The 18,764-nt window shown below is 36.2% G+C and overlaps 2 protein-coding genes across 2 annotated transcripts; both read right to left on the reverse strand.

Annotated features, from left to right (window-relative positions):
- Window positions 1–7,908: 7,908 nt before the first annotated feature.
- On the reverse strand, window positions 7,909–14,615 carry rpl18 (ribosomal protein L18). Its single transcript, XM_084385106.1, has 7 exons — window positions 14,514–14,615; window positions 13,802–13,888; window positions 13,554–13,661; window positions 11,945–12,043; window positions 8,405–8,528; window positions 8,169–8,238; window positions 7,909–8,056 (listed from the first exon to the last, which is right to left on the reverse strand). Exons 1-7 carry the CDS (start codon window positions 14,514–14,516, stop codon window positions 7,981–7,983), a joined length of 567 nt encoding a protein of 188 aa, XP_084241232.1. The 5' UTR covers window positions 14,517–14,615; the 3' UTR covers window positions 7,909–7,980.
- A 603-nt stretch (window positions 14,616–15,218) lies between these two features.
- LOC311306820 (mpv17-like protein) lies at window positions 15,219–17,550 on the reverse strand. The gene is made up of 6 exons (XM_084435401.1): window positions 17,466–17,550; window positions 17,104–17,185; window positions 15,988–16,500; window positions 15,769–15,839; window positions 15,642–15,671; window positions 15,219–15,536 (listed from the first exon to the last, which is right to left on the reverse strand). Exons 3-6 carry the CDS (start codon window positions 16,490–16,492, stop codon window positions 15,417–15,419), a joined length of 726 nt encoding a protein of 241 aa, XP_084291527.1. The 5' UTR covers window positions 16,493–16,500; window positions 17,104–17,185; window positions 17,466–17,550; the 3' UTR covers window positions 15,219–15,416.
- Between the last annotated feature and the right edge of the window lie 1,214 nt (window positions 17,551–18,764).

Here is an 18,764-nt window from a genome sequence, read left to right on the forward strand (position 1 = left end):
CGGTCTGACTGACGTACTTTGGAAAAAGTTAGAGAGAAAGAGAGACACTGAGAGAGTAATAGAATGAGGAAGAGGCAACACTTGAGGTTTTGTTCTCCCACGGATTCACCAGGTCTATCTCAAATTTTCTCTCAACACGTGAAAAAGTTCATTTGAAAGTATGTCACTCACTTCAAAGGATGGAAACAAATTTATGTAAAACAAAAACAAAACAAAAAAGTAATATGGAAAATGTACACAGGCAAGAATGCATCTATTTATAAATAATTAGGGTGTGTGTATACATATATATATATATATATATATATATATATATATTTCAAAGCAGCTTTACAGAAGATGCATGCATGTATTATTGTCTATGTAATATTATTACATGATATTATAATTTTGTTTGCACATTTTCACAGTTATTAATCTTCCCTGTTTTATTATAAATGTTTTCTATACTTGCCATGATATTTATTGCATGAAAAGACAGCATTAATAAATAAATTACATACAAATAATGTATCAGTTTATGCTGTATGCAAGAAAATCATGGCAAGTTCATGGATGATGCAAAGCATGCAGAATTGTGCAATATTAAATATTAAATAATATTATGTTCAAATATATACTAAGGATGCCAAATCGATTAATAGCGTAACCTAACATAAATGTTTGTTTATATAATATATGTGTGTGTCTGTGTATATGTATATATATATACAGTGGTGGTCAAAATTGATGGCACCCCTGATAAATATGATAAAAAATGGCTGTAAAAAATAAATCTGCATTGTTTATCCTTTTGATCTTTCATTCAAAAAATTCACAAAAATCTAACCTTTCATTGAAGTAAAAGAATTGAAAGTGGGGGGTAAATCACATTATAAAATAAATGTTTTTCTCCAAAACACGCTGGCCATAATTGTTGGCACCCTGTTATTAAATACTTTCTGCAACCTCCTTTTGCCAAGATAACAGCTCTGAGTCTTCTCCTATAATGCCTGATGAGTTTGGAGAACACCTGACGAGAGATCAGAGATCATTCCTCCATACAGAATCTCTCCAGATCCTTCAGATTCACAAGTTCATGTTGGTGCTTCTTCTCTTCAGTTCAGCCCACTCATTTTCTATAGGGTTCAGTTAAGGGAACTGGGACGGTCATAGCAGAAGCTTCATTTTGTGCTCAGTTACACATTTTTGTGTTGATTTTGATGTTTGTTTTGGACCGTTGTCCTGATGAAAGATTCAACCACGGCCCATTATAAGATTTCTAGCAGAGGCAGACAGGTTTTGATTTTGTATCTTTTGGTATTTGCTAGAATCCATAATACCATGTATCTGAACAAGATGTCCAGGACCTCCAGCAAAAAAATAGGCCCACAACATATAAGATCCAGCAGTATATTTAACCGTAGGCATGGGGTACTCTTCATCCCTGTTTGCACCAAACACATCTGGTGGGTTTGATGGGTTTCATCTGACCATAGAATCCGGTCCCTTTTGAAGTTCCAGTCGTGTCTGACAACTGAATATGCTGGAGTTTATTTTTGGAGGAGCGAGGAGGATTTTTCTTGAAACCCTCCCAAACAACATGTGGTTGTGTAAGGGTTGTTTGATCATTTTTTTTAGGCTTTCTGACCCCCAAGACTCAACTGATCTCTGCAATTCTCCATCTGTGATCCTTGGAGAGTCTTTGGCCACTCAAACTTTCCTCCTCACCGTGCATTAAGACAATATAGACACACGTCCTCTTCCAGGCAGATTCGTAACATCTTTAGTTGATTGGAACTTCTTACTTATTGCCCTGATGGTCAAAATGGGGATTTTCAATTCTTTAGCTATTTTCTTCCAGCCACTTTCTATTTTGTGAAGCTCAACATTCTTTTGCTGCACATCAGAACTATATTCTTTGGTTTTACTCATTGTGATGGATGATTAAGGGAATTTGACCTTTGTGTTTCCTCATATTTAAACTCCTGTGAAACAAGAAGTCATAGCTGGACAATTTCAAGTTCCTAGTTCCTAGTTTAGGTGTGCTAAAAAAGGAAAATATTAATGGGAATATACTTCAGAGATATTTTTCTCATAAAAAATTCTAGGGGTGCCAACAATTATGGCCAGCGTGTTTTGGAGAAAAACATCTATTTTATAATGTGATTTATCCCCCAATTTCAATTCTTTTACGATTTTTGCGCATTTTTTGAATGAAAGATCAAAAGGATAAACAATGCAGATTTATTTTTTAGTCAGGAGTGCCATCAATTTTGACCACCACTGTATATATATATATATATATATATATATATATATATATTTAATATCTGTAAACTGCAAATGATCAAACCATTATTTTGATTAAAAAAAAACAACAACAATTATAGTACATCAATCCTACAATGGTTTAATTTAAACTAACAATCAGCCCAAAAACCATAAATGCCTCATATATAATATACACACACACACACACACACATACACAGTATAGGCCTGTATTATATAAAACACAAACTTTTATGTTAGATGTGATTAATTTCCGATTAATCGATTTGACAGCACTAATATTTTAAGGTGTCTTAGTTTCAGTGTAATTACATAATTTGAGAACTATATCAATAAACAACATGTAATTATGTACTTAGGTTAGGGTTTGGTTTAGGGTTAGTTGCATGTAATCATGCATCATTTACTGTTTTACTGGAGTCAGTACATGCAACGTGTAACAAAGGCACTGTGCATTATTATTTCTCAGTAGCCTATATGTCACCATTGCATCAGGCATGCATTTCTGATAACCAACACTAATCAGTGGGTAAAAAAAAACACAAATGCCATGTGTAATTATAGCTCTCACCATGGCATCATGATTTGTTTATGTGGTTGTGTAAGTGCTGCTTTCTGTTATGTCAGCCCAGTCTCAGACCTGAGCTTCGGAATGCATTTGATTGAGCCGTTGATATGCGGATGTGCGATCAGCATATTCTAAAACAGCAGCACTTCCAGTAAAGGCAGAGAGACTGTGTGCGAGTGACATGAATATGGGGGCTGGAGTTGTTTTGATGAAGAAAAGAGTCTGTGGCTGACTCAATCTCTCCCCTCCCATTTTTTGCTTTGTTTTTCACTCCTCCTATCTGTCACAAAAGCAAGTCGCAGTTCCTTCCTTCTGTAGTCCACATTTATAGTATGCAAAGTACGACTCTCGTTTTGAAGCGTCTATAAAGGCAAATTTCCTTTCTTTCTGCAAAGTGGCCCCAAATAAGTATTTGTACACGCTGGGACACATAAAAGGAATGGTAACGCTTTATTTTTAGTGTCCTTGTTACATACGTTACATGTTACTATTGTAATAACTATAAGTTATGCATAATTACATGCAACTAACCCTAAACCAAACCCTAATCCTAACATGTAAGTACATGTAGTTAATTATTATTACACAGTATTTAAATATATAATTACACTGTAACAGTGACACCTTAAAATAAAGTGTAACCCTTTATTTTAAGGTGTCTTTGTTACACTTTTATTACACATTTAAGTACTTAGTAATAATAATTAACTACATGTACTTACATGTTAGGATTAGGGTTTGGTTTAGGGTTAGTTGCATGTAATTATGCATAACTTATAGTTATTATTACTATGGTAAGTACATGTAACATGTAACAAGGACACTGTAAAATAAAGTGTTACCAAATAAAGGGTAATCAAATTAATTAACTGAATTTCAACAAGGTACAAAGTATCAAACAGAGGGACTTCTGCAAAGAAATTGTGCTTTTCCCAGAACTAATGTCTTTTTTTAGCAATGACTTTTAACAAAGGGTCTCACTGTGTGAAGTTTTCACGAGTGTTGTAACAACAGGTGTAGATCATCACATTAACTAAAGACACGTTACACTAACATTTGACAACCAGAAAGTGTCTAAGTTTTTCAGTTTTTAACAGCATTGTTTTTAGGTCCCACTTTATAAGTGACTTTAATTACTACGCTTAAAAAAGTGCTGGGACAAATATGGAATGTACATTTTTTACATTCAGTTTTTAAATTGGGTTTGTCCATATTTGACCCAACCATGGGTTGAAACAATGTTGTATGTAACATTTCATTTACTAACTTGATACAATGCAATTATTATGTACATACATGTTTTTACATTGTACTTATATATTTTTTTTAAATGCCTGCATGTAATTATAGCTACAATTAATTTCTGTAATTACAACTATAATCACACTGTTGACTCTTTCCTTACACCTTAACACTCACAAAATTGTATTAAAATGTTTAAACCAATGGTTGGGTTTGTCCATATTTGACACAAAACATGTGTTGAAACAACCCAAACCTGTCCCTAACCTGAAAAGGTAATCTCCCCTCAAAAGTATTTTTCAATACAAGAACACAATATTGTACCTAATTTTATTTGTATTTTTATGAAAGTACATAGAAGTATGACACGTAATATAAAGTGTGGCCATTTTGTAAAACCTTAATATCTTGACATCTATCTATATATTTGGCTTTTTGGGGCTGCTGTACACCAGATCAGTGAAGAGCTTTTAACCAGGGGGAAATAGTAAGCTGGCTATTGAATATGTAAATATGTAAATCCATGGAAACAGCAGTGTGTAGGTAATGCCTTCATGAGGTGAAGTATGGGAGGATAACCACAGATCTTCAGACGCTTTCAAGCTCAGATTCTCATAATTTCCTTCCTTTGTGCATCTCGACAGTTCTCACGCCGTTTGTTCGTCCATATGCCCTCATTTCAGCAGAAAACATCCAAATATCAAGCGGGGTCAAGGTGAACCACTGCTGTGGTTATAGAGCATGCGGATATCAGCGTTCACTGTCTTCAGATCAGAGGGGGCGATATGAGAGTGTGATGGGGTCTTTCCTACTGTGCATGTGACTGATGCAGCTGATTTGAATAACAGGAGAGCTGGGGAAGACCTGAGCCCCTGATGTGGAAAAAAGACACTGTCACGAGTGGGAATATTATATGCATGCAGATAGCGGAGAGGATGGAACATATTAACACTGATTATGGCAGGATTGTGACTGAGTTATTACAAATTTCCTCCCCACTGACCCCCTCAGTTATTACTTTCTCATATCAGACACCCCCGTTCTCCACATTCATCTGTCTAAATCCTTTACTCTCTTGAAAATGAATATCCAGAGTCATTTTTTTTTCTTAATTTTTCGGTAGTACTTTATTTGACAGTCCTGTTCTCCATGTTGTGTATTATAGTAATTGCAATAACTAGGTACTAAACCTGAATCTACACCTAAACCTAACCTTAATCCATGTAGTTACCTTAATATTACCAGTACTTTCTAGTACACGTACTGTAAAATAAAGTGCAACCCATTTTTATCTTCATTTAATCAAATTTTATTCAAATAAATTGAATAAAAAAAATTGTAACCCAATAATGCCTTGAATTGAATAATGAATTGAATATATATATATATATATATATATATATATATATATATACACATATATACACACACATATATATATATATATATGAAGAGTTCAGATGCAAAAGCCTCTAAGTGCCATCTGACATTTTCTTCTAGAATGATCATTTTTATCAAGCTTGTATATTTAAGTTCAGTAATTTCACTTAAATGACAATTCATAGGTCATTTTCATTGCCATTTAAGTGAAATTACTGAACTTAAATATACAAGCTTGATAAAAATGATCATTCTAGAAGAAAATTTCAGATGGCACTTAAAGGCTTTTGCATCTGAACTCTTCATATATACACATATACATATATATATATAGATTCAATTTAATTCACATTTATTTGTATAGCGCTTTTCACAATACAAATGATTTCAAAGCAGCTTTACAGAAAGTGCATGAGTCCATATTACAGTTTAGAGTGATCTGTTATCAGACGTAACTAAGAATGTATTTCAGAAATGTACATATAAAAAATCACAGTTAGCTAAAAATGTATTAATTTAAACAAAGTAGTAATTTAATGAGCTCATTGAAGTAATGCATATATGAATATATATTGAAGTATTGAATATATGAATATATATACATATGAATATATAAGTATGAATATATATACACACACAAACGTGTGTGTATTTATTTTACATACATTCATTTGAATGGGTTTGGGGTTTTTGGGCTGATTGTTGTGTTCATTTAAATTAAACCATTGTTATAAGATAGATGATGTACTGTAATTGTTGTTTTTTAAAACAAAAATAGTTGAATGGCTGTTATTACTTATTTTGTCCTTAAAATGAGAAAATCTGTTTAAATATATTGGTAGTACTTGGTAAAAACGTGCCTTTAAACATTACATTGTCAATTGATTTGTGTTGCTTTTACATTCATTTAGGGATTCAATGTGTAAATATGATTACAAAAATGTATTATTAAATTTGAAGTATATTTAAGATGTGAAAAGAGAGACAAATCTGCTGACACAAACATTTTATTCAGAATGATCTGCAGAATGTGATTTGTAAGAAGTTGTTCAATTTCATTCATTACAGCGGTCAAAGTTCCATGAGAGTCAGAAGTGGGACACTGGAGCTCAGTTTCAATCAAAGCTTTTAATTCCACAGATGATTTCTCTATAGAAATTAGTCAAAACAGGGTTTTATCGAAAGATATGCATCACATAAACTGCACAGATGCTGTCAGCAGATTTGTCACACAATTACTGTTTTTTACATCATGGCACAGATCGGTTTCATCTAGAAGGTTGTATCCTTATATAGAAAAACACAAGATGGGTGTTAAATTCAATGGACTTCAATGTGATTTCTTAGCGGGCTTTAGAGAGCGTGAGAACCTGCTATTCATAAAGACTTCAGATTTTATCATTCAAAACCTTAATTTCAAGATGAAGTTTAAAATGATCAAGGTGGAAATTTAGAAATTAATATTCATTGTTTGTTATAACACCACCAACATGTGGCTGAAACTGCTAACAGTCTTCTGAAATGTTTGTCCTGTGTACTGGAAATTACAACCACAGATTTACAGATAAAAGAGAGTCAGCTTCTGAAAAGTGTTTACTCACCAATAGCAAAGCTTCTTTGAACAGTGTCCAAACACTACATGAATTTGTGTTTCCACATACTTCTGCTGTCACATCATTACTTTAAACTGTGCCATTTTACTTCTACATTTGCATGGCCATCCAAAGTAACGTAGATATTCTTTGCATTTTAAATGAGGGCATTACACTTTGTATGAGCAATTTCCTACATTGCTTGAATTAGTTCTGTACTCAAAATTCATTTAAAATACACAGATACGTAAAATTACCCCTTTTTTTTGTCATATAGTACTACTTTGTCAAACAAATTTTGAACATTTTTATTATTGCATGACAGGCTGAAAAAAAATTGGTGAATAAACTGGTGCAAAATGTGTCTGTTAAGACTTTTATGAATTTATCAACAAGCACACAGAAGAAAAGATTTGTACAAATTTATATCAGAGCCTCAAAATCAAAAAACAACCCATTAAACTATTTTAACACAAACTGCTCTGCACGTACATTTGCACAAAACAAACCAGTTCTAAGTAAAACGGAAAATTCAAAGTTCAATCAAGACCTTTCCTCTGACGTTAACTTCTTTCAACTCGACAACTATATTCTTCGCAATCTCTGAGTTTGATTAATTCTGAAACTGTATTGGAAGCGTGTGTATACACAGATGTACCTACAGTTGTAAAAGCATTTCATCATTAGGTTTGCTTTTCCACTTGATGTGGTGAAGTCACAGTCATTTCTGTGCTCCAGGTGCATGTAGGGTGTCAATTTCACAAGATAAAAATGTCACTTGGCTGCAGCAAAAATATTTTGTAGCATTTTTGAAGGCGCATAAAATAAGATCAAGAAAAGCAACTCCAAAAGATTGTATTTAGAATTATTACCCAATCTTTATTTGCATTCCACATCATACACTAGAATACAAAAAGACAGCTGTTTAGTTCTTGTAGCCTCGGCTGGCTCTGCGACCACGGGCACGCTCAAACTTCCTGCCTTTGGAGCGCACATAGGGCCTAGAGGAGAGACAAACATGCTCCGTTAAACGGTTCATCACAACGATCAACATTTATCAAACAGCCTCAAGCTCATAAAGGCTTGAAATGAACGTTCACATTGATCCCTTACTTGGTGTGGCTGTGGGGAGTTCCAGGAGCTTTTCCAAAATGCCTGTACACCTCTCTGCCCTTACGGGGTCCTGTTTGCAAAGAAGACATGTGCTTTAACAACCCGGAGCTGAAACCCTCGAAATACAAACAATTAAGCAACTCATTCAGGAAAATGAGAAAGTTATTATTAAAAAGAATCAGATTTACATTGAATTAGTTTTCTACAGAAAGTATTCTTGCTTTGCACACACGTACCAGACAACAGAACGGTGCCCTGTCCTCTAGGTGCAGTGAGGGCCAGCTGGTCAAAGGTCATGATCTGTCCACCAGCCTTCAAGATCCTGTGGCGAGCACCGTCGGTGACCTTTAGGGCACACACCTGTGAGGCGGCACAGGAAAGAGAAATAATGTTCATTTAGATATCCAGACAGCTTCACACTGCATGCACTCACTTCTGGGTGAAAGTAAAAAAAAAAAAAAAAACATCCAACAGAGCCTTTATGACTGCTTATATAACAAAAAACATCTAAAGCATAATTTAAACATCATCCATGTCATCTCTCTAAAGCCTGGAACACACCAAGCCGACGATCGGCCGTCGGGCAGTTTCCATGTGTCGGCCGACTAAATCTTCTCAGTGTGTTCCGCACCGTCGGCTGAAATTGGTCCTCGTCGGCTTTGTAACGGCCGATTCAACATGTTGAATCGGCGTCGGGCCGTCGGTGAAAGAGGGAACTCTGATTGGCTGTTCAGCTTAGTGAAGGAGGCAGTGCACGAGAATAATAGCAAAACAGCGAGCAAAGTCAAAACGGTACAGATAGAAGGCTGTTCTAATGATATGTCATCTTACCTGAGTGTTCCTTGACGCATATTTCAATATTAACACGAGAGGAGTGGAATAAAGAAAGTGTTTAGCAGGATTGATATTCAAAACGGTAAGCACGCAGTGCTTTGTTTACTGTGTGTGTGTATCTGCAGCCGGCAGCGTCGGTTTCCCTTTTTGAATGACGAATATAGACGAATATGTCTGCAGAAATAGACAGTTGTCTCATTTACACGCAGGCGCAGAACGCACTTTCTAGCTAACAGTCGGCTGTAGTTCTCTCGGTGTGTTCAAGTGCAGCTTTTAACCCCGACGCGAGGCGACAACACAGTCGGCTTTCATCAGCGCTAGTTCGTCGGCATCGGCCGTGTTCCTAAATTGTGTTCCTAAAATTTTTTTCAAATAAATTGTAGGGTACTGCGCTTGTGTACTACTAATAAAAATGCTCTGATACCAACAACTGATACCAGGCAGCGTGCGTACAGTGTAGGGATGTGAACCGATGACCGTTTGACCAATGGTTGACCGTATCAACGTTAACCGATCAAAGTTGTCGGAAGTCGGTTAAAAAAAAAGTGATCTCTAAATTAGGCTATTATAGACAGTGGACTAAATGCTACTACAGTTAGCCATCTCATTCCAAGATCTTTTTGTGTGAAGTGAACAAATCCCTCACACTCAATTTTTCATAACTCGCCTGTTTGTACTTAATAAACCAATAAAAACATTTGGCGCGAGGTCACAGCGTTTGGGTTCGCGCGCTCACAAGGTTTGCGAAAAGTAAAGGCTACAGGCTAAAACACTCGAGGTTAGAGCCAGGGCAGACGACAGGATGAAGCGTGCAAAGAAAAGTAGTGTGTGGGACCATTTCACCAAAAAGAATGACACAGATGTAAGTTGCAACTTGTGTGATACAGTGCTTAAATACAGTAGTAGCACATCATCTATGATATAAGGTGATGATGATCATCTTTCTTTATTATTGTTAGCACTACCTCAAACTAAAGCGGCATCTCTTCGGAGCTGTCGTTTTCTTAAATGAGCCGCGGCAATGTTTCAAATGAGCTTCTAACGCTAGACAAACGCCTTTATTTTCAACGCGATCACCTTGTACCCAAACCATTTAGAAACTAAGGAGCCATTTGTCCTCCGATTACATACAAGCTCCTCGGCGCCGCGTTTGCGGGACTCATGTTTCGCGCTGTAGGGAATTAAAAAAAAGTGACGTGTGTGTGAGCGAGCGGGAGGCAGAGCGGCAGAGAGATGCGACAGAGTTGCGAAATTGCAGGCGCGGCTCGAAATGGCTGTTATTTCAAATAGCGTAGCATATTTTAAACTAATCGGTTAACCGGTTTCAACCGGCTAATGAGGCTCGGTGGTCGGTCAAGAAATTTTTTAGTTTTCACCATCCCTAGTACAGTGTTTGGGTCCGGACAAAGAAACATCAACAACAGAGTATAATGTGTATAAAAAAGAAAGCCGTCTAATAAAGTAAAAAAAAAAAAAAAAAAAAATTGATTGTTGATTGAAACTGTTGATTGCTGATCGTTCACTCAGCACACATTAGGGTATGGGCGATAGGGACTTAAAAATATATCACGATATTTTCTGGTATTTATTGCAATAACATCAATGACAATATCAATATAGTACCATTCACCACTGTTTTTGGCTACAAGTGACAGCTGCATGCATTCTTGAGAGCCTCAGCAACAAACATTTATCTAAAGTAAAACGTACCACCATCATCAAATAGGCTCCAACAATACACCAATTACATAGAATTAAAAAACACAAATCCAAACACCAGTCCTTGCAGAAATGGTAAAAGTTGCAGATATACGTTTCTTCTGTAAAAGTGCAGATAATGTTTAAATAATGCAACTGTATTGAAAAACATCACACAATAACAATAATTACAATAATTCAAAACTTAATTCTTTTTTCTATTGTATTTATTTGTAATTTGATTTGTTCTTATTTTATTACTGACTGCTTGTCTGTAATGTTTTAAATGTACAGTAATTAGGCCAGTAGTTTTGCTGTAGTACCAAATCTGGAATAAAGATTTGAGACATTTCAATGGTGTCTAAACATTTGAACCGCTGACCCGATCCTCAGCACTGAGCCGATCCTCAGCACTGAGCCCTGCTGGAGCAACTCTAAATATGTGCTGTGATATTAAATGAAAGATAAAATATGTTTGAGCAAAGAATGAACAGTAAAAAGTAATAGAAGCTCATACAATACATTTTAACAGGCATGAAAATAACTGAAGGAAATATATATTTGATGAACAAAATTAAGCCAACAAATATAATTTACATTCTTTTAATTTCTGTACCCGATACATTTAAATTACAAACACAGTGAAAATACAAGTAGCGGTACTCTGTATCGTCCAGTACCAGAAAAGAAAATAGTCTTGTTCTGGAAAAAGTGGTATCGGTGCATCCCTAATAAATTGTATTACAACAAAAGTACTATAGAGAGCAACAGCTGAGTTCCAAAAGTAAAAACTCTTTTCTCCACTGGGAAATAGATTGTTAACGATAACTTGTAAACCTTTAAAAGACAAACCTACTGTGAGCTACAAGGTTGTTAAATGATAGCATTTGCTTGTTAAAGCTGTTAGCCCACATCATTCCAACTTGATGCCTATTAGAACAGTAAACCGTCTATAAAAATAAATGTGCATTTCACCTCAGTGATTTCACTCATGCATTCGGATGGAGATGCAGGAGCGAGTTTTGTAATTCTACAAACCCGGGAATGCACGTGCATGAGTATGTGTAGTAGACCAAACGGCGAGATTCACAGAGGGACACGCAAAACAAGCCGACTTCAGAAAGGGCCGCTTGATGATAATCCAACTTCATTTGAATGAATTACAAAATTTAAACCGAGGTACCAAAATGGACGTGGACAGTTGGACCGTAAACAATTAACCACACTTCCAATGTCTGACTTACCTTTAATTGAGGGATTTTGTGAATCCTGACATCATCAGTAATCGTTCCCACAACAACAGCAGTCAGGTTTTCACGGCCTGGAAGCTTCATCTTACGGATCTAGAGGCAAAGAAAGAAGAAAACTTTGCATGAGACAAAAGTGACAAGGTTTAATAGGGCTGTGTTAAAAATATTGATTTCTCACCAATTCTCATTTTGGTGAACCAATATCAATTCTTAAAGGGATATTTCACCCAAAACTAAAAATGATGGCAATTTAATCACCCTCAAGTTGTTCTAAACATTTATTAGTTCTATGGAACTTAGATAATATTTAGAAGAATGTGGGAAACCAAATAGGTTTCTGGTTCCCATTGATATCCATAGCATTTTTTTTTTCATACCATGGAAGTCTATGGGGACCAGCAATTGTTTGGTATCCAATTTTTCAGTCTATGCTGTTTTAAGGTGATGAACAAAACATTGTTACGTTTGATATGAAACAAAGCCATTACTTTACCATTACAAACAATTTCATTACTAAATTCAAAACAATACCGCTTTCAGTCCGTATTGTCTCATGTAATCACTTAGTTTTTCAACTGCGGAAAGACGTCAATAAAACAGCTATAAAAAAACCCCAGAGATGAGCATTTTGCTAAATATATGCAAATATATTCATTATATTTGTACTTAACCTGTTCAATATATTAAGTATTTTGAATAAATTGACAGCTACAGTTTAAAACTCAAAATGTAATTAATGTGATTACATATGGAAGTTATAATATCTTTGTAATGTAATTGTGTGCATATACATAAGTTCATTTTAACCTTTAATATTATAGTAATGGTTCAATAAACAGTTTACAGCATTAGTTGAGAGATTTATTTTCCTTGAGAAATATCTGATATATATATATAAATGAATCGATATCGAATCATAATGGAATTGAAACCGAAGCTTGTGAGTAGAAATCAAATTGTGAAAGCTGTGTTAATACCCAGCCCAATTAATAACACGCAAAAGGTCATGTGCAAACGAGATCTACAGGAGTATTACCTGCTACAGACTGTGTAAACTTGGGTATGACATGCATGTAGACTGTACGATGATGACACCTATTGAAAAGTAGGCTACGACGCAAGTTAGTACAGAATAAAACGTCATCAGCATGCGCTAGTAATAAACAGAGCGAGATGAATCGCACTTTGGCATTTGTGGTTTTTATGTACGCTGAAAAATAAAAAGGGAAAAGAGGCCAACTTGGCATGCCAATTTTGTAAATGGAGCTTGAGGCAAGTAGTTATTAGTTTTAGCACCATGTCGCTTTGATCAATATAGCATTTGAAGTCGCATTTTTATTGGCTAGTCAGTAGGCGTAGGTCGTAGCAGCAAACACACTGTGAGATGATCATGCTAAATCTCTGACAGTCAGAAAATGATCACAGTCGATCTTTGGTCGCAAGACCGTGACAACAGCCGTCTTTGAACCTCTCTCACTGTACGACGCAGGACCACCGTTTAGGAGCCACGACCACAGAAATCACCATGATTGGTCATCTTTCGTCTGGGACAGGCCAAAATCATACAGTGTGTACCGGGCATAACACTGGGGTTCAAACTCACCAGTCGGGAAATGGACAGAGGCGGGCGGTTGGTCTTGCTCATGAAGAGTCTCCTCAGAATGACCTTGTTGAAGGGAGCATCAGAACGACGAGACAGGAATCTGTACAACTACAACACATAACAAAAAAAGCGAACTGATATAAAATTTAAGGGAAAAATTTACAACAAGCCAGAGAAATGCAGCAATACGTTTTAAAACTGGAGTTTCTTGCTTACTTATCGGTGTTGAGTATCATGTTGGTTCTTACCTTGACCAAGAGCCTCAGGTAAATATCCTGACTTTTGGGCTCCTTCCTGTGAACCTTGCGGTCCTTGTTGTGTCTGATGTCAACTCCCTGGGAGATTCAACAAAATACGTCAATTACACACCAATACAAAGCATCGTTTCACAAAAAACGGATAATTAGCAATTTCTCCATATAAACACTAGCTTGAGAACTTGCACATATTTGAGCAATAATGGCAAGCACATCGAAAAAAATAACTTGAAGTGAAAAACATCTTTCCCATAATTCATATTGTCTCATATAAAGATGTAACTCATGTGTCTGTGAGAACCGAAAACTGCTAGCACTAGTAAAGCTAGCTTAGCCAACACGAGTTTGCTGTAGTGTTTTCCCTTCTACCCAGTCAACTAAATTAAATACCAGTATGTATTTTATCTATACATTTATAAACAGGAGATTAATAAGACAGTAACACGCTATTGTCAGAGTATGTACGGCAAGCATTTTTAAACACGACAAATGAACGGGAGTCTCAGCTCTGCGGCCCGATGTGCCTTAGCCGGCATTTACTTATTAATTTCAAACACTATCCACAATAATACCTATATCTATTCATTTATAGCGCTATGTAATGCTTCTACACATCATCTGCGGCAGACCTAGAACACATATCGCTGAGGATGGAGGTAGATTTTGGATACTGGTAAATGCCACAAAATATCAAGCTACCTACCATCTTGGACTCAGAATGAAAAGGGAAAAAGAAAGCTCGCGAGAGGACGTATAGCGAGATTACGGAACGCTATGAGTCATGTGACTGAAAAAGGCGCCTCCGGATAGGCTCACGCTTCCTGTCACTGAAAAACACATTTCAGTGTACACTGGATATGGTTGGTTACAGAAAGAGAGTAGGCTACAGTCAAATTCATACTGAACGGTGTTTAAGCAAACAAAAATAGCTAAATTAAAATATAGGGCCTATAATAGTACAGCAGTGTGGTCTATCTCAGCTACATAAAGTTTAAAAGAGTTTGATTGCAAAGTTATTATAATGAAGACATATCTTTATTGTGATCATTATAATTATAGCCTACATGTAGGCCTATTATATAGTTTCCTTTGAAAGATTCTATAAAATCTCAATTAAAATCAGCATAAAACTAAAATTCACCTAATCAATTTTCTGAATGCATGGATTTTAAGTGAACAATGTCATTTTGTAAAAAAAAATTGGTTCCACTTTATATTAAGTGTCTTTATGTACTAAAGACACTTGATTTAAAATGTGACCATTTTTTTTACCTCATAATGTTTAATAGAACCAATTTCCCGTTTTCTTGATAATCCATTTCACTGTGGAAGAAAAGATCTGTCACTACTTCCGATTTGTTGCAAATTTTAGAATCAAAGAATCAATCAAAGAATGAGTGGAAAAATTGGGGTCACAAAAAAATGTGTTTATTATGTAGCATAATTGACCATTTAAAATATTTGTACTTTACCTATAGGAGACAAGGAAAATGATTTGTTAAAATATCAGTTGTTAAAAACGTCAGCCAGCTTTATTGCATCTCCTATACATGCATAGTATGTTGCATATTTAGATATTCAATGGCAAGCAGCTGTGGAATAAAGCTCAGCTCAGGAAGTCACTCTTCTGTTGCTTGAAATGACACAAGAAGACAGTCCAGCCGAGAGCGACGACTCCGACAAAAACTGTACGAGCCACTGGCGGGATCAGGGAGAAGTTCACAGCCTGAGACATGAAGAATATAATTATGAAGAAACATCTTAGAAACAGATTTGACAGATGAACAAATGAACAAATATATGTATGTATGTATATATATATATATAGTACCTGCATTGCTGACCAGTACACCACTCCAGTCTACCAGAAAGAGAAACAAAGAGTAAATCAATGTGTCAAAATAATCCAGAACCTTTATTATTTACACATGTTCGCTCTTGTGCTCTTTAATGTTTACCTTATAAGAGGTCCAGAATTTATTTCTCCAGTCTTCAAGGGGATCCTCTGCACCCTCCAATGCGCTCAGCCCTTTAGAAGTGTATTAAACACTTTAGTTTATCATTATTCATTCATTTGTGCACCAATATAATTTTGTATTGATTTTGTTTGAGTATAAGTGGAAGTGGAAATTCCTCAGTTATTCCTTTTGGTGAGTATATTCATTGCTGATTCTCACCAATGTAGAAAGCACTTATTGTCATAGGGGCCGCAAACAGCTGGTCTAGAAACACTTTGAGTGACACTCGTTTGGCCCCTCCCCCCGGAAACATCCTCTCCAGTCCTCGTAGCCAATGGTAATTGAAGTTAGCATGGAAGCAGAACCCAACCAGTGCCACCCGAGCGGTCTGGGCCCAGTCGATGCCGTGAAGCTGTGGAACATGTTGGACTGGAGCTGATGTTTTATTTTCTTCCGAGGCTTTTTTATTGCCTTCTTGGTCACTTATTTTGGTATTATACCAAGTCAGATCATCTTTCTTTGCTTCTCCAGCCACAGTAACTCCTTCAGTGGACATCTTAGATGGATCTTGTCCCATTCTATCTGGTTTGTGTTCTGTCACTTTGTCCTGAGCTTTTCCCATCATGCTTTGCTGAATGAGGTCCGCTGTGGCAAACAGGGTTGTGTATCCCAGCACATTAGGAATGTATGGATGGGATTTGAACAAAGCCCATGCTCTGTTCATGATGACCGCTGGACAGGGATAATAAAAGCAAATATTTCATTAAACTGAATAGGCTCAATCTACAATAAATAGAGTTTTTAAAGTCAGCATGAAATCAAAATTCTTATTTTTTTGCACCCCCACTTCCCCTCCCACTTGTAGCAACATCCCTTCTCTTCTCTGATGATGTTTACTGGTGTGAGGGCGGGACAACCTGTCACTCACATGACATCACAGCAATAGCAAACCACAAGGGATGCTACTCACTGCAGAGCCAATGGGTGGAGCTTGACGTACATCTCCGCCTCGTTGGACTTAATGGGTGGGGCTAGACGGCCCCCACCCACACACTAACCCTATAGCTAAACATAACTCCGCCCATTATGTCCAGAGAAGGAGTGCTGGATGTCATTTGGCACTGCAGTGAGCACCACTTGAACCATTCCTGATGGACAAATTAAAGTCCCAGCCTACATTTTTTCTTGTTCAGTGCTGTTCCAATCAGATCAAAATAGGGAAGAAAAGACAATAGCAACTTTTGTTTCATGCTGACTTTTAAGTTTTTTAATAGTTACAAATGACAATTTAAGTTGAAAATAATATGTTTTTTTGTTTGTTTTGTTTTAACTCACCATGTAGCTGTCCTGTTTTAAGAATGAACAAATCTCAAGGTTCACCCTGTTGTATCCCTCTGATTGATTCTTGTAAACAAAGCTGATTGGTCAAACATAGACCAATCAGAGTTTGTTTTGAGGTACAAAGTTCAAAGTAGCAAGAATGAGTGTTTATGATAAGGTTTATCAATGCCAGAATGTGAGAAAAGAACACGTGGCGAGAACCAGGGAACATTTGAGGGAATGTATTACGAAAGGGACATTTTTTTTAATAATCAGTATATACAGTAAAACATCCTTCTGCTTAAAAGTAAAACACATTATAATCATACATAATGAAACGCAGATATTAGATACAACGTGAAGTATATGAAGCTCACCGATGTTAAACTTGAGAGAAGAACATTCTGACACCAGGCTGAAAGCAGAGGTTCTTCAAAACCAACAGAGAACATACGCTGCAGTGACATGTGAGAAGCCGCACTAAATATAGTGAAGAGTCTCCTGTACACACCCCACTGCTTATGTTACCATATAGTGCTGAATGATAATGGACCAATAATTCATATAACCAACGAATCTCACAAAAATTCAAGCAAGATGCCATTGGCAAGTTAACATCTGGTTCAGTGTTGTTAACTGACGCTAAAAATATCACAAACAGCATTCGTTATATGAACTAAGACTATAATGAAATAAAATAGAACATAATGAAAAACTTGAACTTGATTTTTTTTTTATAAAATAAGAAGTTGAAGTACTAAAATTACTAAAAACTTAAATAAAAATAAATTAAAGCTAAATAGAGATATTTAAATTATATGTAGAAATTCTGCCGAAACACACTTTTCACACTGTCGCTGTTAAATTTGTCTATTAACAATATCCAATAGAGAGCACATGACAATTCTCTTTTTTGAATATAGTAATATAGTAATGAATATATATATATATAATTTTGGATATAGATGGTAGACTATCTTATTTTAAGTCATTTATTAAGCATTCATAGTTCAATTGAATATGTTCCTGCTTTGAATCATGTCATATTCCTTGTCCTCTGGACCACGTTCCATTATGTTGAACATAATAGATATGTAAAAACAACATTTTGTGTGAGGGCTGAAATGTGAAGGCAATTTGTGTGTGGCAACCAGTAGAGCTCTCAGACAGGAGAATGTGTTAATGAGGATCTGAGATTAAAGAGATCAATTAAAGGCCCGTTAAGCGCTTAACTGGTGCGCTGCGTTTGCTAACACTTAACAAGCGCTGTTTTTGACAATGCTTAAGGAGACCGCACGGCATGAACCAGTTGACTTCTAGGTAATTGCTTTTCTTTTCATTCTGCTGCACTTCTCTGTCCTCTTTAATGGCGCGGTCTTGCCACCCTTTATCTAAGCAGACAAAGAATCGTTCACTGTGGCATCATTGCCGAATCAATGCCACCCTCCCCTCGGTCATTCATTCACTCTCTCTCTGTCTCTCGGTCAGTCAGGGTGCAGGACTGGATCACCTGTGCAAAGCCTTCGCATTTCAAAGTGGACTCTTACTGAGTAACAGAAGGTAGGTGGTGCTTTCATATAGACATTGATCATCAGGCTTTTAGAGATCTAAATCTTAATTTGATGTTATACTGAATGTTATAGTTCTGCTCCTACAAAATGTTAACATTCTGAGCA

The sequence above is a fragment of the Rutilus rutilus genome (genome assembly GCF_951802725.1).
Source record: "Rutilus rutilus genome assembly, chromosome: 17".
Classification (NCBI taxonomy): domain Eukaryota; kingdom Metazoa; phylum Chordata; class Actinopteri; order Cypriniformes; family Leuciscidae; genus Rutilus; species Rutilus rutilus.